The sequence below is a fragment of the Ranitomeya variabilis genome, chromosome 5 (genome assembly GCF_051348905.1).
Source record: "Ranitomeya variabilis isolate aRanVar5 chromosome 5, aRanVar5.hap1, whole genome shotgun sequence".
Classification (NCBI taxonomy): Eukaryota; Metazoa; Chordata; class Amphibia; order Anura; family Dendrobatidae; genus Ranitomeya; species Ranitomeya variabilis.
Genome location: NC_135236.1, coordinates 629,373,253 through 629,397,789, shown reverse-complemented (window position 1 = coordinate 629,397,789; position 24,537 = coordinate 629,373,253). Strand labels below are relative to the sequence as shown.

The following is a 24,537-nucleotide window of genomic DNA, read 5'->3' as shown; positions in this document are numbered from 1 at the left end:
ACCGCACATAATCCTGCCCCCCACCACATTACCACAGAAAATCCCACCAACCACCACATTACCACACATAATCCGGCCCCCTACCACATTACCACACATAATCCCGCCCCCCCACCACATCACCACACATAATCCTGCCCCCACCACATTACCACAGATAATCCCGCCCCCCACCACATTACCACACATAATCCCACCCTCCCACCCCATTACCACACATAATCCCACCCTCCCACCCCATTACCACACATAATCCCACCCTCCCACCCCATTACCACACATAATCCCACCCTCCCACCCCATTACCACGCATAATCCCGTCCTCTCATATTACCACACGAGGCTCCATCCCCACACATTACCACACGAGGCTCCGTCCCCTCCCATTACCACACGAGGCTCCGTCCCCACACATTACCACTCGAGGCTCTGTCCCCCCACATCACTACACCAGGCTCCATCCCCACACATTACCACACGAGGCTCTGTCCCCACACATTAACACACGAGGCTCTGTCCCCAAACATTACCACACGAGGCTCCATCCCCACACATTACCACACGAGGCTCTGTCCCCACACATCAACACACGAGGCTCTGTTCCCCCACATTACCACACGAGGCTTCGTCCCCACACGTTACCACACGAGGCTCCGCTCCCCCACATTACCACATGCAGCACTTCCTTTCTATGTAATTCAACCACTTCAGCCAAGGTAAACGTATATTTAATTGCATCTGCATTCTCCAAAATGAAATGAGCCAAGAAGAGTCGCCAGGTCCATCTCACAGGCCGCAGGAAAATCCGGACAACGATGCAGTAGCTGATCGACAACAACAATATCGACTAAATCGTAGGATTATTGTCATTATTTACTTTAGTTTAATCACCAGCAGCGTTAATTAGATAGCAATGAGCTTGCCGAGCGTTAGCTGGCTGGAAACAGCTAGTATATATATATATATATATATATATATATATATATATACACAGCCCAGCAGAAGCCCCTCATATATATATATATATATATATATATATATATATATATACAGCTCAGCAGAAGCCCCTCATATACATACAGCCCAGCAGGAGCCCCTCATATATATACAGCCCAGCAGGAGCCCCTCATATATATACAGCCCAGCGGAAGCCTCTCATACATATACAGCCCAGCAGAAGCCTCTCATATATACAGTCATGGCCAAAAGTATTCACACCCCTGCAATTCTGTCAGATAATACTCAGTTTCTTCCTGAAAATGATTGCAAACACAAATTCTTCAGCATTATTATCTTCATTTAATTTGTCTTAAATGAAAAAACACAAAAAGAATTTTCCTAAAGCCAAATTGGATATAATTCCACACCAAACATTAAAAAGGGGGTGGACAAAAGTATTGGCACTGTTCAAAAAATCATGTGATGCTTCTCTAATTTGTGTAATGAACAGCACCTGTAACTTACCTGTGGCACCTAACAGGTGTTGGCAATAACTAAATCACACTTGTAGCCAGTTGACATGGATTAAAGTTGACTCAACCTCTGTCCTGTGTCCTTGTGTGTACCACATTGAGCATGTAGAAAAGGGTTCCCTGAAAAATGCCCACAGGAAAATTGCCCACAGAAAAATTGCACACATGAAAAATGCACACAGGAAAAATGCCCACAGGAAAATTGCCCACACGGAAAATTCCCCACACGGAAAATTCCCCACACGGAAATTCCCCATATGGAAAATTCCCCACACGGAAAATTCCCCACATGGAAAATTCCCCACATGGAAAATTCCCCACACGGAAAATTCCCCACACGGAAAATTCCCCACACGGAAAATTCCCCACATGGAAAATTGCCAATTACAGCATCACAAAAGTTTCAGATCTATGATATTTCAGGTGCAAGGTGAGGACGTTCACATAATATGTGATCAACTTGTGATTTACAGTTGACCTAGTGCAAAACTGCAAAAATGATGATCTGTGGTTTGCAGCAGTCTGTCATTCTCAGCAATAGATAGATCTAGTCTGCTCTCTTCTCTCACTGATTCTGCCTTACTCCTCACACCAGCCCAAAACAGCAGCACATGCAGAACCAGCAGCAGTGTGATCCTGAGGAGCCACCACTGCTATCAGTGCTCACAAAAGTATCACTGCTGCTGGCAGAGATATTTAGTCCTGGAAGCCCAGAAGGCACAGCAGAAAGGTAAGATTCTGTCACTTGTACCACTTTGTGTTCTTGCTGAGAATGTATGATATGCTTTTGCAGTGGAGTCCGATGGGCCCCAGTGCGAAATTTGGCCCTTCCCCCCCACACACGTTGGTCAGATGTATGGGCCCCTGTAGTATTCTAAATTCTATAAAGACGTATGAATTGCCCCCTCCCCCTTCATTATGTAGTAATGTCCCCCATACTGGTATATATGCCCTGTTGTGAATTAGACTTTTTTGGCTCCCTCTAGTGGTTACTAGTGATATGACTCTGGGATTTCCTTCCCTCTGTTTGCACCCAGCTGGGTCGTTACTTCAGGGGCTGTCTTCTCGATTTGTTCCTATGAAGGTCTCCTCTCCTAAATATAAACCTCCTGGAACCTTAGTCCAGTGCCTGGCATCGGTGTTATCAGACACATTCTGTTTGCTCCTGTTTGCTGGTCCTGGTTCATGTTAAATTAAGCGAAGTCTTGCTTCTTTGTTTTTTGGGTTATTTGTTTGCTATCATTTTTGTCCAGCTTGTACTAAATGTGATTCTTGACCTTGCTGGAAGCTCTAGGGGGCTGGTGTTCTCCCCCCGGGCCGTTAGACGGTTCGGGGGTTCTTGAATTTCCAGTGTGGATATTTTTGATAGGATTTTTTGCTGACCATATAAGTTATCTTTCTATATTCTGCTATTAGCTAGTGGGCCTCTCTTTGCTAAATTCCTAGCTCATTCTTATGTTTGTCTTTTCCTCTTACCTCACCGTTATTATTTGTGGGGGGCTTCTATCCAACTTTTTGGGGTATTTCCTCTGGAGGCAAGAAAGGTCTTTCTTTTCCCTTCTAGGGGTAGTTAGCTCTCCGGCTGGCGCGAGACGTCTAGGATCAACGTAGGAACGTTCCCCGGCTGCTGGTATTTGTGGTGCTAGGATTAGTTATATGGTCAGCCCAGTTACCACTGCCCTATGAGCTGGTTTTCTGTATTTACTGACTTAGCATTATTCCTGAGACCCTCTGCCATTGGGGTCATAACAATGCCCATCATCCTGGTGAATATGTCTGCATCCTGGTATATATGTCCTAATGCTGGTATATATGGTCCCCATCCTAGTATGTATGGTCCACATGATCTCCATCCTGGTATTTATGCCCCTTTTGTGGTATATATGTTCCTATCCTGGTTTACATGGTCCCCAATATTGTGTTTATTATACTGCAAAAGCATATCATACATTCTCAGCAAGAACACAAAGTGGTACAAGTGACAGAATCTCACCTTTCTGCTGTGCCTTCTGGGCTTCCAGGACTAAATATCTCTGCCAGCAGCAGTGATACTTTTGTGAGCACTGATAGCAGTGGTGGCTCCTCTGGATCACACTGCTGATGGTTCTGCATGTGCTGCTGTTTTGGGCTGGTGTGAGGAGTAAGGCAGAATCAGTGAGAGAAGAGAGCAGACTAGATCTATCTATTGCTGAGAATGACAGACTGCTACAAACCACAGATCATCATTTTTGCAGTTTTGCACTAGGTCAACTGTAAATCACAAGTTGATCACATATTATGTGAACATCCTCACCTTGCACCTGAAATATCATAGATCTGAAACTTCTGTGATGCTGTAATTGGCAATTTTCCGTGTGGGGAATTTTCCGTGTGGGGAATTTTCTGTGTGGGGAATTTTCCGTGTGGGGAATCTTCCATGTGGGCAATTTTCCTGTGGGCATTTTTCCTGTGTGCATTTTTCATGTGGGCAATTTTCCTGTGGGCAATTTTCCTGTGTGCATTTTTCTGGTCACCGGTTACTTGTTACAGTTATGCATCAAACAATGGGTGTTACATGTAACGTTTGTCCATTTACTAATGACAATTCTGTAGGGATCAGGCAGACTTAGCTAAGAATCAAAAGCTGAATATGAATATGAATGTTCATATGGTGCTTTTGATATCAATTTGGAAGCATAAAGGAAACGTGTGAATGTGGTTTTCTTAAAAAAAATAAATTAACACGAATTGTAGCATAATTTCTCTCAGTATCTAAAATTATCACCAATTTTACCCTACATCCGTATTTAACCCCTTACTGACCTCGGACGGGATAGTACGTCCGAGGTCAGCTCCCCTGCTTTGATGCAGGGCTCCGCGGTGAGCCCGCATCAAAGCCGGGACATGTCAGCTGTTTTGAACAGCTGACATGTCCCCGCAATAGCGGCGGGTGAAATCGCTATTTACCCGCCGCTATTAACCTGTTAAATGCCGCTGTCAAACGCGGACAGCGGCATTTAACTACCGCATCCGGCCGTGCGGCCGGATATGACGTCATCGCCGACCCCCGTCACATGATCGGGGGTCGGCGATGCATCAGGAAGGTAACCATAGAGGTCCTTGAGACCTCTATGGTTACTGATCGCAGGTAGCTGTGAGCGCCACCCTGTGGTCGGCGCTCACAGCACACCTGAAATTCTGCTGTGTAGCAGCGATCTTACGATCGCTGCTACATAGCAGAGCCGATCGGGTTGTGCCTGCTTCTAGCCTCCCATGGAGGCTATTGAAGCATGGCAAAAGTGAAAAAAAAAAGTTAAAAAAAATGTGAAAAAAATAAAAAAAACATAAAAGTTTAAATCACCCCCCTTTCGCCCCAATCAAAATAAATCAATAAAAAAAAAATCAAACCTACACATATTTGGTATCGCCGAGTTCAGAATCGCCCGATCTATCAATAAAAATAAAGCATTAACCTGATCGCTAAATGGCGTAACGAGAAAAAAAATCGAAACGCCAGAATTACGTTTTTTTGGTCGCCGCGACATTGCATTAAAATTCAATAAAGGGCGATCAAAAGAACGTATCTGCACCGAAATGGTGTCATTAAAAATGCCAGCTCAGCACGCAAAAAATAAGCCCTCAACCGACCCCAGATCATGAAAAATGGAGACGCTACGAGTATCGGAAAATGGCGCAATTTTTTTTTTTTTTTTTTTTAGCAAAGTTTGGATTTTTTTTTCACCACTTAGGTAAAAAATAACCTAGTCATGTTAGGTGTCTATGAACTCATAATGACCTAGAGAATCATAATGGCAGGTCAGTTTTAGCATTTAGTGAACATAGCAAAATAGCCAAGCAAAAAACAAGTGTGGGATTGCACTTTTTTTGCAATTTCACCGCACTTGGAATTTTTTTCCCGTTTTCTAGTACACGACATGGTAAAACCAATGATGCCGTTCAAAAGTACAACTTGTCCCGCAAAAAATAAGCCCTCACATGGCCAAATTGACGGAAAAATAAAAAAGTTATGGCTCTGGGAAGGAGGGGAGTGAAAAACGAAAACGGAAAAACGAAAAATCCCAAGGGGTTAACCCCTTCATGACCCAGCTTATTTTGACCTTAATGACCTGGCCATTTTTTGCAATTCTGACCAGTGTCCCTTTATGAGGTAATAACTCAGGACTTCAACGGATCCTAGCGATTCTGAGATTGTTTTTTCATGACATATTGGGCTTCATGATAGTGGTAAATTTAGGTCGATAATTTCTGAGTTTATTTGTGAAAAAAACGGAAATTTGGCGAAAATTTTGAAAATTTCGCAATTTTCACATTTTTAATTTTTATTCTGTTAAACCAGAGCGGTATGTGACACAAAATAGTTAATAAATAACATTTCCCACATGTCTACTTTACATCAGCACAATTTTGGAAACAAATTTTTTTTTTGCTAGGAAGTTATAAGGGTTAAAATTTGACCAGCGATTTCTCATTTTTACAACAAAATTTACAAAACCATTTTTTTTAGGGACCACCTCACATTTGAAGTCATTTTGAGGGTTTTATATGGCTGAAAATAACCAAAAGTGACACCATTCTAAAAACTGCACCCCTCAAGGTGCTCAAAACCACATTCAAGAAGTTTATTAACCCTTCAGGTGTTTCACAACAGCAGAAGCAACATGGAAGTAAAAAATGAACATTTCACTTTTTAGTCACAAAAATGATCTTTTAGCAACAATTTTTTAATTTTTCCAAGGGTAAAAGGAGAAATAGGACCACGATTGTTGTTGTACAATTTGTCCTGAGTACGCTGATACCTCATATGTGGGGGTAGCCACTGTTTGGGTGCACGGCAGGGCTCGGAAGGGAAGGAGCGCCATTTGACTTTTTGAATGAAAAATTGGCTCCAATCTTTAGCGGACACCATGTCACGTTTGGAGAGCCCCCGTGTGCCTAAACATTAGAGCTCCCCCACAAGTGACCCCATTTTGGAAACTAGACCCCCCAAGGAACTTATCTAGAAGCAACAGGATAAAATGGATCCTAAAATTTGTTGGACAATTTCTCCTGAGTACACCGATACCTGACATGTGGGGGTAAACCACTGTTTGGGCACATGGTAAGGCTCGGAAGGGAAGGAGCGCCATTTGACTTTTTGAATGAAAAATTATCTCCATCGCTAGCGGACACCATGTCACGTTTGGAGAGCCCCTGTATGCCTAAACATTGGAGCTCCCCCACAAGTGACCCCATTTTGGACACTAGACCCCCCAAGGAACTTATCTAGAAGCATAGTGAGCACTTTAAACCCTCAGGTGCTTCACAAATTGATCCGTAAAAATGAAAAAGTACTTTTTTTCACACAAAATTTCTTTTAGCCTCAATTTTTTTATTTTCACATGGGCAACAGGATAAAATGGATCCTAAAATTTGTTGGGCAATTTCTCCTGAGTACGCGGATACCTCATATGTGGGGGTAAACCACTGTTTGGGTGCACGGCAAGGCTCGGAAAGGGAGGCGCGCCATATGACTTTTTGAATGGAAAATTAGCTCCAATCGTTAGCGGACACCATGTCGCATTTGGAGAGCCCCTGTGTGCCTAAACATTGGAGCTCCCCCACAAGTGACCCCATTTTGGAAACTAGACCTCCCAAGGAACTAATCTAGATGTGTGGTGAGCACTTTGATCCACCAAGTGCTTCACAGAAGTTTATAACGCAGAGCCATGAAAATAAAAAATAATATTTCTTTTCTCAAAAATGATTTTTAGCCCACAATTTTTATTTTCCCAAGGGTAACAGGAGAAATTGGACCCCAAAAGTTGTTGTCCAGTTTCTCCTGAGTACGCTGATACCCGATATGTGAGGGTAAACCACTGTTTTGGCACACGTCGGGGTTCGGAAGGGAAGTAGTGACGTTTTGAAATGCAGACTTTGATGGAATGCTCTGCGGGCGTCAGGTTGCGTTTGCAGAGCCCCTGATGTGCCTAAACAGTAGGAACTCCCCACAAGTGACCCCATTTTGGAAATTAGACACCCAAGGGAACTTATCTAGATGTGTGGTGAGCACTTTGAACCCCCAAGTGCTTCACAGAAGTTTATAACGCAGAGCCGTGAAAATAATAAATGTGTTTCCTTTCCTCAAAAATATTTTTTTAGCCCAGAATTTTTTAATTTTCCCAAGGGTAACAGGAGAAATTGGACCCCAAAAGTTGTTGTCCAGTTTCTCCTGAGTACGCTGATACCCCATATGTGGGGGTAAACCACTGTTCGGGCACATGCCGGGGCTCGGAAGGGAAGTAGTGACGTTTTGGAATGCAGACTTTGATGGCATGGTCTGCGGGCATCATGTTATGTTTGCAGAGCCCCTGATATGCCTAAACAGTAGAAACCCCCCACAAGTGACCCCATTTTGGAAACTAGACCCCCCAAGGAACTTATCTAGATGTGTGGTGAGCACGTTCAACCCCCAAGTGCTTCACAGAAGTTTACAACGCAGAGCCGTGAAAATAAAAAATCATTTTTCTTTCCTCAAAAAAGATGTTTTAGCAAGCAAATTTTATTTTCACAAGGGTAACAGGAGAAATTGGACCCCAATATTTGTTGCCCAGTTTGTTGTGAGTACGCTGATACCCCATATGTGGGGGTAAACCACTGTTTGGGCACATGCCGGGGCTCGGAAGGGAAGTAGTGACATTTGAAATGCAGACTTTGATGGAATGGTCTGCGGGCATCACGTTGCATTTGCAGAGCCCCTGATGTGCCTAAACAGTAGAAACACCCCACAAGTGACCCCATTTTGGAAACTAGACCCCCAACAGAACTTATCTAGATGTGTGGTGAGCACTTGCAACCCCCAAGTGCTTCACAGAAATTTATAACGCAGAGCCGTGAAAATAAAAAATAATTGTTGCCCAGTTTGTCCTGAGTACGCTGGTACCCCATATGTGGGGGTAAACCACTGTTTGGGTGCATGTCGGGGCTTGGAAGGGAGGGAGCACCATTTGACTTTTTGAACGCAAGATTGGCTGGAATCAATGGTGGCGCCATGTTGCGTTTGGAGACCCCTGATGTGCCTAAACAGTGGAAACCCCTCAATTCTAACTTCAACACTAACCCCAACACACCCCTAACCCTAATCCCAACTGTAGCCATAACCCTAATCACAACCCTAACCCCAACACACCCCTAACCACAACCCTAACCCCAACACACCCGTAACAATAATCCCAACCCTAACCCTAATCCCAACCCTAACCCTAATCCCAACCCTAACCACAACTGTAACCCCAACACACCCCTAACCCTATCCATAACCCTAACCACAAGCCTAATCTTAACCCTATTTCCAACCCTAGCCCTAATTCCAACCCTAACTCTAATTCCAACCCTAACCCTAAGGCTATGTGCCCATGTTGCGGATTCGTGTGAGATTTTTCCGCACGATTTTTGAAAAATCGCAGTGCCTTTTACCTGCGGATTTACAGCGGATTTACAGTGTTTTTTTGTGCGGATTTCACCTGTGGATTCCTATTGAGGATCAGGTGTAAAACACTGCGGAATCCGCACAAAGAATTGACATGCTGCGGAAAATACAATGCAGCATTTCCGCACAGAATTTTCCGCACCATGGGCACAGCGGATTTGGTTTTCCATAGGTGTACATGGTACTGTAAACCTGATGGAAAACTGCTACGAATTCGCAGCGGCCAATCCGCTGCGGATCCGCGGCCAATCCGCTGCGGATCCGCAGCCAAATCCGCACTGTGTGCACATGCCCTAACCCTAACCCTACCCCTACCCCTAACCCTACCCCTAGTTCTAACCCTAGTTCTAACCCTAACCCTAGTGGAAAAAGAAAAAAAAATATTTTCTTTTTTTTATTATTGTCCCTACCTATGGGGGTGATACAGGGGGGTCATTTACTATTTTTTTTATTTTAATCAATGTGATAGGTTATATCACAGTGATCAAACTATACCTGGAACGAATCTGCAGGCCGGCAGATTCGGCGGGCGCACTGCGCATGCGTCCGCCATTTTGGAAGATGGCGGCGCCCAGGGAGAGGACGGACGGGCACCGGGAGGCCCGGTAAGTATGAGGGGGGGATCTGAGCATGGGGGGTGGATCGGAGGATGGGTGGTGGCATCGGAGCAGGGGGGGAGCGGGCAGGAGGACGGGGAAGCAGACAGGACGATGGAGGGGAGCGGAGCACCGGACGGAGGACCGGGGAGGAGATCGGCGGTGTTGGGGGGGTACATAAGTGTTTCCAGCCATGGCCGATGATATTGCAGCATCGGCCATGGCTGGATTGTAATATTTCACCAGTTTTTTAAGTGAAATATTACAAATCACTCTGATTGGCAGTTTCACTTTCAACAGCCAATCAGAGCGATCGTAGCCACGGGGGGGTGAAGCCACCCCCCTGGGCTGAAGTACCACTCCCCCTGTCCCTGTAGATCAGGTGAAATTGGAGTTAACCCTTTCACCCGATCTGCAGGGACGCGATCATTCCATGATGCCACATATGTGTCACAGGTCGGATTGGCACCGACTTTCATGACGCCTACATGGCATCAAAGGTCGGGAAGGGGATAAATTATTACTAAATAGTTGCAAGGTCATAATGTCTAAAGGTGTTAATCCAGAAAGAAAGTAAACTAACACAACCAAACTGAAATAAATGTGCAGGAGCAGCTGCTGTAGTCGCAATGCAAAAGCAGAAAGAAAAGAGGAAACAAAATTTTGCCAGCGCAAATATTTATAATATTTATTACACAGCTCCTAGAAACGTGAGGTTCTTAGCGCACATTTTGATCAAATTGTGCGAGCCCATTTGCCAACGACAAGGCGACCTCTTCAGATGGGACCCTACACTAACACTACACTAACCGGTATAAATAAAGCCCCTATGTCTAAAGTTGTTGATCCAGAAGAAGGCAAAAAACCCTGGACACACTCAGCCAATTTGTTACTCAGGGAAAAAATTCCTTCTTGACCCCGGGAAAAGGCGATCAGTCCTAGAACCCTGGATCAAACCCTACTACTAATACTATGATTATTATTATCCTCCCACATTATCTATTATTATTTATTTTTTATTATTATTATTATTATTATTGTTTCTATTCTAAGTAATGTTTATTCTAATATTAAAACTAAAATCATTACTATATGCGTATTATTAAAATACTAATTTAATAACTATTATAATTATTTTCTGCTTTTTGTCCTTTTTCTTCCTTATTATAAATATTCTACCATTGCAGCTTTATTTATTTTTTTTGCTATTACTATAAAAAGACTATTGTACCTTTTCTATTATAAATATTACTACTATACTATGTATATGCTTTTGATCCAGAAGAAGGCAAAAACCCTTGGACACTTTCAGCCAATCTGTGTCTGAAAGGAAAAATTCCTTCTTGACCCCGGGAAAAGGCGATCAGTCCTAGAACCCTGGATCAAGCCGCCTAATTCTAATAAAATGTGTATATTGTGTTATATTAATAGAATAGTGGTTAATACTAGCTGACTACCTTGTTATGACAACTACTTCTCTATAACCTATTAATACTACTGTAACTAATTGTTTATATTATTAATTATTATTAATGCTACGCCCCTACCAATAATAAGGTCCCTTTGTTACTTACTGCGACATCAAACCTGCTGTTATAACTATTAATATTATTACTTTTACATTTTTATTTCTGCTATTTTTTACTATAATTACTACTTCTTGTTACTACTATGATAGCTAATATTACAGTTTTTCCTACTAATATTAATATACTGCTGCTCTAATATTATTATACCGCTCTTATTACTATTCTTTTTTATACTTACCTCCCAGTATTTGCCGTATGTGATGTTATCGGCTGAGAGGTCCTAGCAGGATTGTCCAGATGATGTTCTTCTTTCCTCTCAAATACTGGTTGATGTATTGGAGGATGTGGCACTGCGTGGTCCTGCTGCTTCTTCTGGCCTCTGTCCTGCTGCTTCTTCTTGCCTCTGTTGTGGTCTCTCTTCTGGCGCCGATCTTAATTGTGATTCTGACCTCTGTTTTCTTCCTTTCTTCTTTTTGGGTTCCCTGCTCTTCATCCAGGTCCATACACAGTACTTTAGCCCGCATTGCTCTTGCTTCTTGCTCTGTGATCCTGGTCTTCATGGATGGTGCAGGCTGCTCTTCATATTCGTGCCATAATGTATACTTCTTCTGGGCTTCTGGGCTGGTCGGCATGAGGCGCTAAGAAGACAGCAGATTAAGTTACTCATGTAATTAGACATTCCTATACACCCTTGTAAAATTAAAGGCAGCAGTACAGTCTTCTCACTAACCTCCATCTTGTAGAGGGGTGACGGCAGAAACTTCATACAGAAGGCCAGTCTTCTGAATGCCTCCTCCGGTGTGATATCATCTGCAGAGAAAAGAACCAAATATAAGGATCACCCATGACCGTACAGAGAGGATGTGACAGAGCGGCACTACTGATCGCCATATCGCTAACCATCCCACTAAGTGCTAGAAGCAGAAATGTCAGTAAGAAGAAGCTAGAAAATGTGTTTTGTACATGGAAGATGCAATCCTTCTGTAGCCTCCATGGCCAGTGATAGGATTCCCCTCTCTACCTACGGAGCTCACGTTCTGCTCAGACCAGCGATCTCAGCCTCTGTTGGGGACCAGTTTAGCCTTCTGGTATTTTTTACAGCAAATATCTGCAGGTCTATATTTACCCCCCAAAATTAATGGAAACCTGACACATCCCAAAGATAAAGAAAGTTGAAGCCGTTGGGAGCCGTCTGACCACAGGACAGAGAATGGTCGTCTAACAGTGTGAGGAATCTCACCGGATCCAACGCAGGATGAAGGTCCGGTCCACATGGTCTCGCTGTGGTCTTCACTCGTGTTGAAATCTATCAAAGTCCTGTAAAATAGCAGAACAGTCAGAATAGGTTTTGGGCTCATTGACCAGGGTGTACTGTTACTGGAAACGTTGGGAAACACAGTCTGTGTGTTTAGGAGGCATTGCCGGGGCAAAGGCAACATTGGGCAATGTGCAGGATATGACGGTTCTATATCCAATGTCTGCCCTCCCCCATTATTCTGTGCTGTATATGGAGTGAAAAAAGAAATTCCAGCTCAACGAGACGGTGAAAAAGTAAAAACTGGGTACTTTATTCACTTCATATCAGAAGCAGAGGATAAAACATCAGCACAATGTGATAAAAACACTATCTACGCGTTTCAGGTGGCACAGCACCCTTAATCATGATATCATGACACAGCGTTTCCGTGCTCCGAGCTTCTTGGGACAACGACTATGGTGAGCTGGACTTTTCTTTTTGCTGTATATGGAGCACTTTATTTAATGGAGGAATATTCAGAATAAACGACTTCGGTCCGTTCTCCGCTCTGCAGGCGCCGTTCTCTATGGAGGACGGAGCTGATGTTAAATATTGGACCCATCCAATAAGATGTGACAAGTGGTGACAGCGGAGTATCAGCCGCCGGCTCCTCATCATGTACATGTCTGTATGTGAAGTATTGGGGTAAATAAGAACAATTAGTAACAGAACATCTCGGGTTATTCTGTGTGAATATGTGATGAGATAATCAGCCGTCACTTATATAATATTACAGGTTTGTACCTGAAATGTCGCGGTGGCCGCAGGTGTCCGTCTTCACTCTCTGCTGAGATAGAACAGACTGAGAATAACTGACGTTTGTATTTTTTTCAAATTCAAATCTAACAATCCTACTGGTTGTTTATTGCCATGGTGACAGAAGTCACTGATAATTTAAAGGGACATGACGGTATTATTGCACTATAGTGAATTTTACTATATGTAACTCCCCTTTGACACCATTTTAGCACATGGAGATGTGTTGTAATTCCCTGCACAGATGAGAGGCGCAATACTTTGCAGGTAAATGATATGAAGGACCAGTGTCCCATTTGTTCTAACCATTCGTGCTGGTCCCAGGAATTGGGTTCTAACAATATGTCCTCGTTTACCAAAAACCCTTTAATTGCTTCTACTTCACTGCATTTTGTGATGTCATGATATCTTATTATCTAGTTGGATTGCTCAAGGGAGTTTTTATTGTGTAATTTACATTAAGAATAGAAGTGTTGTCACCTAGGAAAGGCATGTTCAATAAATATGAGGTTTAGGCAGGGCCGCCATCAGGGCATTACTGCCTTGACTGGCGTATGGGGCCCGATGAGCAGAGGGGGCCCACAATGGGTCCTGCCTCTTCTGCTCATCGGGCCCCAGCAGCAGGCGTCTGCCAGTGCAGTAACTGATCCTGAGACCGAGATGCAGGTTCAGCTAAACTGTATAGGCGTGCGGGCCCACACGGCAATAGTTAAAAGCCGCCAGCCAATAGGAGGCTGGCAGCTGATGTCAGTGCACACGTCGCCGGGGTATGACGTCATTGTGATTCGCCAGCGAGTATGCGCTTGAAATGCCTAGGGTGGACGTCGGCGCTGGACCGCGGCCAGGTAAGGAGAAAGTGTTTTTTTTTTCTTTTATATTGAAAGTGGCAAGCTGCAATAAGTTTGGGTGGCAGGATGTAGAAACATGGACCATCTGTCTCCATCCTGCCCCATCTGTCTTCATCCTGCCTCATGATCATGCAACTGACAGAATGGAGACAGATGGGGCACAATGGAGACAGATGGTGCAGGATGGAGACAGATGGTGCAGAATCATGGGCAGGATGGAGACAGATGGGGCATGAACATGGGGCAGGATGAAGACAGATGGGGCAGGATGGAGACAGATGGAGCAGTATGGTGACACATGGTGCAGGATAATGGGGCAGGATGGAGACAGATAGGGAGGGATGGAGACAGATGGGGCAGGAACAAGGGGCAGGATGGAGACACATGGTGCAGTATCATGGGGCAGGATGGAGATATGGTGCAGGATGCAGACATGTGGTGCAGGATCATGGGCAGGATGGAGACAGATATGGAGGTATGGAGACAGTGAGGTATGGGAGAACAAATGGCTGGAGCCAGGAATGAGACACAAGAGGGCCAGGATGAAGGATATTATTACCCTAGGGGCTAATAAAGGGATATTATTACTGCAGTCATGTATTTTATTTTTTGAGGATACTGTTTTCAATTGGGGGTCCTGTTACTATGCATAGCAACACTATGTTGCTTTTTTTCCCTTCATCTGGTGTAGTGCATCTAAGCTTATACTCGAGTCATTAAGTTTTCCCAGTTTTTTGTGGCAAAACTAGGGGGGTCGGCTTATACTCGGGGTGGCTTATACTCGAGTATATACGGTATTTTTATACCTTTTGCTTACTAGACTGTATGGGAACATGTTTGGAAATGAAAAAAAAGAAAAATGAAATTGAAATCTATTTTTTTTTATTAACCCCTTTCTACCATTGGACATACTATTCCGTCCATGTGGGGTGGGCCCTACTTCCCAAGAATGGAATAGTACGTCCAGCGCGATCAGCCGTGCTCACGGGGGGAGCGCGGCCGATCGCGGCCGGGTGTCAGCTGACTATCGCAGCTGACATCCGGCACTATGTGCCATGAGCGCTCACACACAGTGTTCCGGCGGTATAGGGAAGTATTGCGCAGGGAGGGAGCTCCCGGCATGCTTCCCTGAGACCCTCTCTTACCTCCTCCTCCCTGCAGACCCGGATCCAAAATGGCCGCGGGGCTGCATCCGGGTCCTGCAGGGAGATGGCTTACTAGCGCCTGCTCAGAGCAGGCGCCGGGAAGCCTCCAGGAGTGCATGTCAGATCGCTGATCTGACACAGTGCACAGCAAAGTGTCAGATCAGCGATCTTACACTATAACATGATGCCCCCCCGGAGCAATGTTATAGTGTAAAAAAAAAATATTCAGATGTGTAAAAAAAAATTTAAAAAAATTCCTAGAAAAAAAAATATTGTTCCCATAAATACATTTCGTTATCTAAATAATAAAGAAACAATAAAAGTACACATATTTAGTATCGCCGCGTCCGTAATGACCCGACCTATAAAACTGTCCCACTAGTTAACCCCTTCAGTGAACACCATAAAAAAAAAAACCGAGGCAAAAAACAATTCTTTATTATCATACTGCCGAACAAAAAGTGGAATAACACGCAATCAAAAAGATGGATATAAATAACCATGGTACCGCTGAAAACATCATCTTGTCCCGCAAAAAATTAGCTGCCATACAGCATCATCAAAGAAAAAATAAAAAGTTATAGTCCTCAGAATAAAGCGATGCAAAAATAATTATTTTTTCTATAAAATAGTTTTTATCGTATAAAAGCGCCAAAACATAAAAAAATGATATAAATGAGGTATCGCTGTAATCGTACTGACCCGAAGAATAAAACTGCTTTCCATTTTACCAAACACGGAACGGTATAAACGCCCCTCCCCAAAAAAGAAATTCATGAATAGCTGGTTTTTGGTCATTCTGCCTCACAAAAATTGGAATAAAAAGCAATCAAAAAATGTCATGTGCACGAAAATGTTACCAATAAAAACGTCAACTCGTCCTGCAAAAAACAAGACCTCAAATGACTCTGTGGACCAAAATATGGAAAAATTATAGCTCTCAAAATGTGGTAATGCAAAAAATATTTTTTGCAATAAAAAGCGTCTTTTAGTGTGTGACAGCTGCCAATCATAAAAATCCGCTAGAAAACCCACTATATATAGTAAATCAAACCCCCCTTCATCATCCCCTTAGTTAGGGAAAAATTAAAAAAATTAAGAAAATTAATTTATTTCCATTTTCCCGTTAGGGCTAGGGCTAGGGCTAGGGCTAGGGCTAGGGTTAGGGTTAGGGTTAGGGTTAGGGATAGGATTAGGGCTAGCGTTAGGGTTAGGGCTAGGGTTAGGGTTAGGGCTAGGGTTAGGGTTAGGGCTAGGGTTAGGGCTAGGGTTAGTGTTAGGGCTAGGGTTAGGGTTGGGGCTAGGGTTAGGGCTACAGTTAGGGTTGGGGCTAAAGTTAGGGTTAGGGTTGGCGCTAAAGTTAGGGTTAGGGTTGGGGCTAAAGTTAGAGTTAGGGTTTGGATTACAATTACAGTTGGGATAAGGGTTAGAGGTGTGTCAGGGTTAGGGGTGTGGTTAGGGTTACCGTTGAGATTAGGGTCAGGGGTGTGTTTGGATTAGGGTTTTTGTTATAATTGGGGGGTTTCCACTGTTTAGGCACATCAGGGGCTCTCCAAACACAACATGGCATCCGATCTTAATTCCAGCCAATTCTGCATTGAAAAAGTAAAACAGTGCTCCTTCCCTTCCGAGCTCTCCCATGTGCCCAAGCAGGGGTTTACCCCAACATATGGGGTATCAGCATACTCAGGACACATAGGACAACAACTTTTGGGGTCCAATTTCTCCTGTTACCCTTGGAAAAATACAAAACTGGGGGCTAAAATATAATTTTTGTGGAAAATAAAAGATTTTTTATTTTCACGGCTCTGCGTTATAAACTGTAGTGAAACACTTGGGGGTTCAAAGTTCTCACAACACATCTAGATAAGTTTCTTGGGGGGTCTAGTTTCCAATATGGGGTCACTTGTGGGGGGTTTCAACTGTTTAGGTACATTAGGGGCTCTGCAAACGCAATGTGACGCCTGCAGACGATTCCATCTAAGTCTGCATTCCAATGGCGCTCCTTCCCTTCCGAGCTCTCCCATGCGCCAAAATGGTGGTCCCCACCACATATGGGGTATCAGCATACTCAGGACAAATTGGACAACAACTTTTGGGGTCCAATTTCTCCTGTTACCCTTGGGAAAATACAAAACTGGGCGCTAAAAAATAATTTTTGGGGGAAAAAAAAGAATTTTTATTTTCACGGCTCCGCGTTATAAACTGTAGTGAAACACTTGGGGGTTCAAAGCTCTCACAACACATCTAGATAAGTTCCCTAGGGGGTCTTCTTTCCAAAATGGTGTCACTTGTCCAGGGTTTCAATGTTTAGGCACATCAGGGGCTCTCCAAACGCAACATGGCGTCCCATCTCAATTCCTGTCAATTTTGCATTGAAAAGTCAGACGGCGCTCCTTCCCTTCCGAACGCTCCCTTGCGCCCAAACAGTGGTTTACCCCCACATATGGGGTATCAGCGTACTCAGGACAAATTGTAAAACAACTTTTGGGGTCCAATTTCTTCTCTTACCCTTGGGAAAATAAAAAATTGGGGGCAAAAAGATCATTTTTGTGAAAAAATATGATTTTTTATTTTTACGGCTCTGCATTATAAACTTCTGTGAATCACTTAATGGGTCAAAGTGCTCACCACACATCTAGATAAGTTCCTTAGGGGGTCTACTTTCCAAAATGGTGTCACTTGCAGGGGCTTTCAATGTTTAGGCACATCAGGGGCTCTCCAAACGCAACATGGCGTCCCATCTCAATTCCAGTCAATTTTGCATTGAAAAGTCAAATGGCGCTCCTTCGCTTCCGAGCTCTGCCATGCACCCAAACAGTGGTTTACCCCCACATATGGGGTATCGGCGTACTCAGGACAAATTGTACAACAACTTTGGGTTCCATTTTCTCCTGTTACCCTTGGCAAAATAAAACAATTTGGAGCTGAAGTAATTTTTTTGTGAAAAAAAGTTAAATGTTCATTGTTATTTAAACATTCCAAAAATTCCTGTGAAACATCTGAAGGGTTAATAAACTTCTTGAATGTGGTTTTGAGCACCTTGAGGGGTGCAGTTTTTAGAATGGTGTCACACTTGGTTATTTTCTATCATATAGACCCCTCAAAATTACTTCAAATGAGATGTGGTCCCTAAAAAAATGGTGTTGTAAAAATGAGAAATTGATGTTCAACTTTTAACCCTTATAACTCCCTAACAAGAAAAAATGTTGGTTCCAAAATTGTGCTGATGTAAAGTAGACATGTGGGTAATGTTACTTATTAAGTATTTTGTGTGACATAGCTCTGTGATTTAATTGCATAAAAATTCAAAGATGGAAAATTGCGAAATTTTCAAAATTTTCGCCAAATTTCCATTTTTTTCACAAATAAACACAAGTAATATCAAATAAATTTTACCACTATCATGAAGTACAATATGTCGTGAGAAAATATTGTCAGAATCACCGGGATCCGTTGAAGCGTTCCAGAGTTATAACCTCATAAAGGGACAGTGGTCAGAATTGTAAAAATTGGCCCGGTCATTAACGTGCAAACCACCTTTGGGGGTAAAGGGGTTAAAAAAAAAACTTAGTAATAAGCAAAACGAGAAATAGCAAACTACACATATGTGGTAAAAAAAACAAACCAAAACAAGCAAATCAAACATTTTGTGATATAAAATTAAAGATAATAAAGACTTCAATTTGAACATATTTACATGGTAATATAAATGTATGTATTCTTGCATGAAGAACAATAAACATGGGCTTTGCATAAGAATTGTTTGCATCCAGAACATGTAATACTTTTTCTTTTTATTCTGGAATCACCGCTGGTAGAGGCCATGGGGGTAGAAGTGCTTGTGGAGGCCATGGTTTCACTTTCCTGAGCATGTTGCTGGATGCTCTGTACAAGGCCTGCTGCTCCTTCCGTTCTGAAAACAAGGAGATAAGCCAGGAATACAGACTTACTTAGCCAAGAAAAATGATTTGCAGGCCTTTAGAGCTCAGCTTTACAAAATAAGGCCCTCTTACACAGCACGTTCTGCGCAGAATATACACGTGTAGTGCACACCTGGTGATCTCTCTGGATGCGCTCTACATTTTAGTATAGACTGTGCACCAAAAATAATCAGTATAAAGCCATTTTTATGGTGCGCAGATCTCAATGCATACACCCGGCAGAGCGCGTGTACGACCACATTGAAATAATTTAGGAAATAAATAAATTGATATACATTAGTAGATGCAAGAAATAGACCCAACTGAGGTTATAACTCCTTTATTTCACTGAAAATATGGCCTCACAGCTGTAAAAAATGATGCCAGGTCACTATGACCCAAACACGACAAGTGTACAAATTGGCGTGTAGCAAAAAGTAAACACAAAAAAAACCCATACTCATAGATAGGTCCCCCCAAATGAGGAAAAGTCAAGTAACACAACAGCAGGGCTAGAGACGTCACTGGTGAGTCAGTGTGTTACCTGTACACTCACACCATATACTGTATACTTTATAGAGAGGTCCTGTGTACAATGTCACCAGTGATCACTGGATTAACTTTACACTGACACTATATACAGAGCTCCTGTGTATAATGTCACTGGAGATCACTGCATTACCTGTTCACTGACACTATATACAGAGCTCCTGTGCATAATGGCCCTGATCACTGTATTACCTGTACACAGACACTGCATACTAAGCACAGATCTCCTGTGTATAATGGCACTTATGGTGATATTAGTATAGTGATTTTTTTGTTAATGATCAGTATTGTAGTATTTGGTCACTATGTGGTGGTAATATGTGGTCTGGCCATGGTGTGGCTGTATTTGTTCCTTGTATGTGGTATTATAGGTCACTATGTGGTGTTAATATGTTGTCTGGTCATGATGTGGCGGTATTTATTCCTTGTATGTAGTATTATTTGGTCACTGTGGTGGTAATATGGTGTCTGGTCATGGTGTGGTGGTATTTGTCTCTTGTATGTAGTATTAATCGGTCACTATGTGGTGGTAATATGTGATCTGGTCATGGTGTGGCGGTATTTGTTCCTTGTATGTGGTATTATAGGTCACTATGTGGTGGTAATATGGTGTCTGGTCATGGTGCGGAGGTATTTGTCCCTTGTATGTGGTATTATTGGTCATTTTAAACATTGAAAAATAAATAAAAATATACCTAAATTGTATTGGACATTTTAGCAAATGATTAACAGGATAGAGTAGAATTCGGTCAAAAGAATCGAACCAGATGTCCAGGTGATCCATTAACCTGATACCAGCTTTTTTTTAAGGCTATCATGGTACAGAGCTAGATGGCAATGGATCCTGTAAGGGAGGTCTATCCTCTTCGGTGATGAGTCCTGCTTTTGTCTTGGAAGCAATGATAGCCAAAATGGTACCAATAAATACTACAGCTCACCAAACAAACAGATATTAAACACCAATGTACAAATGTACAAAAAAAAGAGAAACGCGTGTCGGGGTGTGCGCCGCACCCGAGCTTTCTTCCCTGTTAGGTAACATACCTCTTTTACTTGTACATTGGTTGGACATATAGTAGCCATTGTTTCTATAGGATCTACATTCATTTACTTTCCTGGTGTTCTTTTCTTTTTACACTTTATTCATTGTTCCTTCATTTTTACTGTATATGACACTTGTCAGTTGGTGCTATTAGATTTCATTCAGTATGAATTAGACTTTATTCATGAATTAATTAAATTATCATATATAGTGATTGATATTTATATTTGCACTTTTTTCACTCCTGGAAGATATACATCCCCTTCAGTATACTTTTTGTTCTCTTAATCTCTATTATGGGATATGTAGCATACTGTTTGGACACCTGGAAGCACAGTAATATATATCTTTTACATATGATAGTGCATATGTGTATATATATATATATATATATATATATATATATATATATATATATATATATATATATATATATACAGTACAGAGCAAAAGTTTGGCCACACCTTCTCATTTAAAGATTTTTCTGTATTTTGATGACTATGAAAATTGTAAATTCACACTGAAGGCAACAAAGCTGTGAATTAGCACATGTGGAATTATATACTTAACAAAAAAGTGTGAAACAACTGAAAATATGTCTTATATTCTAGGCTCTTCAAAGTAGCCTCCTTTTGCTTTGATGACTACTTTGCACACTCTTGGCATTCATAAATGGGGTTGGGACCATCAGCTGTGTTGAGCAGAAGTCTGGTGGATACACAGCTGATAGTCCTACTGAATAGACAGGACAGTGCCAGGATGGTCAGTGCCACACAGAGTTCTAGCAGCAGACACATCTCTACAACAACGGATAAGAGGAGACTTTGTGCAGCAGGCCTTCATGGTAAAATAGCTGCTAGGAAACCACTGCTAAGGACAGGCAACAAGCAGAAGAGACTTGTTTGGGCTAAAGAACACAAGGAATGGACATTAGACCAGTGGAAATCTGTGCTTTGGTCTGATGAGTCCAAATTTGAGATCTTTGGTTCCAACCACCGTGTCTTTGTGTGACGCAGAAAAGGTGAACGGATGAATTCTACATGCCTGGCTCCCACCGTGAAGCATGGAGGAGGAGGTGTGATGGTGTGGGGGTGCTTTGCTGGTGACACTGTTGGGGATTTAGTAAAAATTGAAGGCATACTGAACCAGCATGGCTACTACAGCATCTTGCAGTGGCATGCTATTCCATCCGGTTTGCGTTTAGCTGGACTATCATTTATTTTTCAACAGGACAATGACCCCAAACACACCTCCAGGCTGTGTAAGGGCTATTTGACCAAGAAGGAGAGTGATGGGGTGCTACGCCAGATGACCTGGCCTCCACAGTCACCAGACCTGAATCCAATCGAGATGGTTTGGGGTGAGCTCGACCGCAGAGTGAAGGCAAAAGGGCCAACAAGTGCTAAGCATCTCTGGGAACTCCTTCAAGATTGCTGGAAGACCATTCCCGGTGACTACGTCTTGAAGCTCATCAAGAGAATGCCAAGAGTGTGCAAAGCAGTCATCAAAGCAAAAGGTGGCTACTTTGAAGAACCTAGAATATAAGATATATTTTCAGTTGTTTCACACTTTTTTGTTACGTATATAATCCACGTGTTAATTCATAGTTTTGATGCCTTCAGTGTGAATGTACAATTTTCATAGTCATGAAAATACAGAAAAATCTTTAAATGAGAAGGTGTGTCCAAACTTTTGCTCTGTACTGTAAATACAGTGGGGCAAAAAAGTATTTAGTCATTCAGCAATAGTGCAAGTTCCACCACTTAAAAAGATGAGAGGCGTCTGTAATTTACATCATAGGTAGACCTCAACTATGGGAGACAAACTGAGAAAAAAAAATCCAGAAAATCACATTGTCTGTTTTTTTAACATTTTATTTGCATATTATGGTGGAAAATAAGTATTTGGTCAGAAACAAAATTTCATCTCAATACTTTGTAATATATCCTTTGTTGGCAATGACAGAGGTCAAACGTTTTCTGTAAGTCTTCACAAGGTTGCCACACACTGTTGTTGGTATGTTGGCCCATTCCTCCATGCAGATCACCTCTAGAGCAGTGATGTTTTTGGCTTTTCGCTTGGCAACACGGACTTTCAACTCCCTCCAAAGGTTTTCTATAGGGTTGAGATCTGGAGACTGGCTAGGCCACTCCAGGACCTTGAAATGCTTCTTACGAAGCCACTCCTTCGTTGCCCTGGCGGTGTGCTTTGGATCATTGTCATGTTGAAAGACCCAGCCACGTTTCAACTTCAATGCCCTTGCTGATGGAAGGAGGTTTGCACTCAAAATCTCACGATACATGGCCCCATTCATTCTTTCATGTACCCGGATCAGTCGTCCTGGCCCCTTTGCAAAGAAACAGCCCCAAAGCATGATGTTTCCACCACCATGCTTTACAGTAGGTATGGTGTTTGATGGATGCAACTCAGTATTCTTTTTCCTCCAAACACGACAAGTTGTGTTTCTACCAAACAGTTCCAGTTTGGTTTCATCAGACCATAGGACATTCTCCCAAAACTCCTCTGGATCATCCAAATGCTCTCTAGCAAACTTCAGACAGGCCCGGACATGTACTGGCTTAAGCAGTGGGACACGTCTGGCACTGCAGGATCTGAGTCCATGGTGGCGTAGTGTGTTACTTATGGTAGGCCTTGTTACATTGGTCCCAGCTCTCTGCAGTTCATTCACTAGGTCCCCCAGCGTGGTTCTGGGATTTTTGCTCACCGTTCTTGTGATCATTCTGACACCACGGGGTGGGATTTTGCGTGGAGCCCCAGATCGAGGGAGATTATCAGTGGTCTTGTATGTCTTCCATTTTCTAATTATTGCTCCCACTGTTGATTTCTTCACTCCAAGCTGGTTGGCTATTGCAGATTCAGTCTTCCCAGCCTGGTGCAGGGCTACAATTTTGTTTCTGGTGTCCTTTGACAGCTCTTTGGTCTTCACCATAGTGGAGTTTGTAGTCAGACTGTTTGAGGGTGTGCACAGGTGTCTTTTTATACTGATAACAAGTTTAAACAGGTGCCATTACTACAGGTAATGAGTGGAGGAAAGAGGAGACTCTTAACCCCTTAACGACCGCCGATACGCCTTTTAACGGCGGCCGCTAAGGGTACTTAAACCACAGCGCCGTTAATTAACGGCGCTGTGGAAAAAGTGAATAGCGCCCCCCCAGAGTCGGATTTTCTCTGGGGTCTTGGTTGCCGAGGGTAGCCGAGACCCCAGAGAACATGATTCGGGGGGTTTTTACCGACCCCCGAGTTGCGATCGCTGGTAATTAACCGTTTACCGGCGGTCGCAACAAAAAAAAAAAAAAAACGCGATTTGCCTTTTAATTTCTCTGTCCTCCGATGTGATCGCACATCGGAGGACAGAGAAATAGGGTCCCCGATGGCCCCCGATAGCCCCCCAATACTCACCTATCTCCCCCGGTGCTCCTCGTGGCTCCCGATGGGCGCCGCCATCTTTTTTCCGGGGAAAAATGGCGGGCGCACGCGCAGTATGCCCGCCGCCCGGCACCCGGAAGATCTTTGGGGTCTCGGCTACCGGGGGTAGCCGAGACCCCAAAGAACATGATCGGGGTCGGTTTGCACTGACCCCTGTTTTGCGATCGCCGGTAATTAACAGTTTACCGGCGACCGCAAAAAAAAAAAAAAAAGCGATCTGTAATTCTCTGTCCTCTAATGTGATTGCACATCAGAGGACAGAGAAATAGGGGGATTCGGGGACCCTATAATACTCACCCGGTGTCCCTGGGTCCTCTTCCGTCTCCTCCTGCCGGCCGGCTTTAACCCTAACTCTAACCCTAGCCCTAACCCTAACTCTAACCCTAGCCCTATCCCTAACCCTAACCCTAGCCCTAATTTTAGCCCCAACACGTCTCTCCTGCCGGCCGGCAGATGGCAGCAGATGGC

General features: G+C 43.2%; 1 protein-coding gene across 1 annotated transcript in view; it reads right to left on the bottom strand.

Annotated features, from left to right (window-relative positions):
- LOC143775128 (protocadherin gamma-B4-like) overlaps positions 1-24,537 on the bottom strand; it is a 144,696-nt gene that overhangs the window by 44,745 nt on the left and 75,414 nt on the right. The window contains exons 2-4 of the mRNA XM_077262972.1: positions 12,303-12,379; positions 11,793-11,872; positions 11,512-11,700 (exon numbers count right to left, since the gene is read on the bottom strand). Coding sequence (XP_077119087.1) covers positions 11,512-11,700; positions 11,793-11,872; positions 12,303-12,379 — 346 coding nt within the window. The remainder of the gene's footprint in view (positions 1-11,511; positions 11,701-11,792; positions 11,873-12,302; positions 12,380-24,537) is intronic.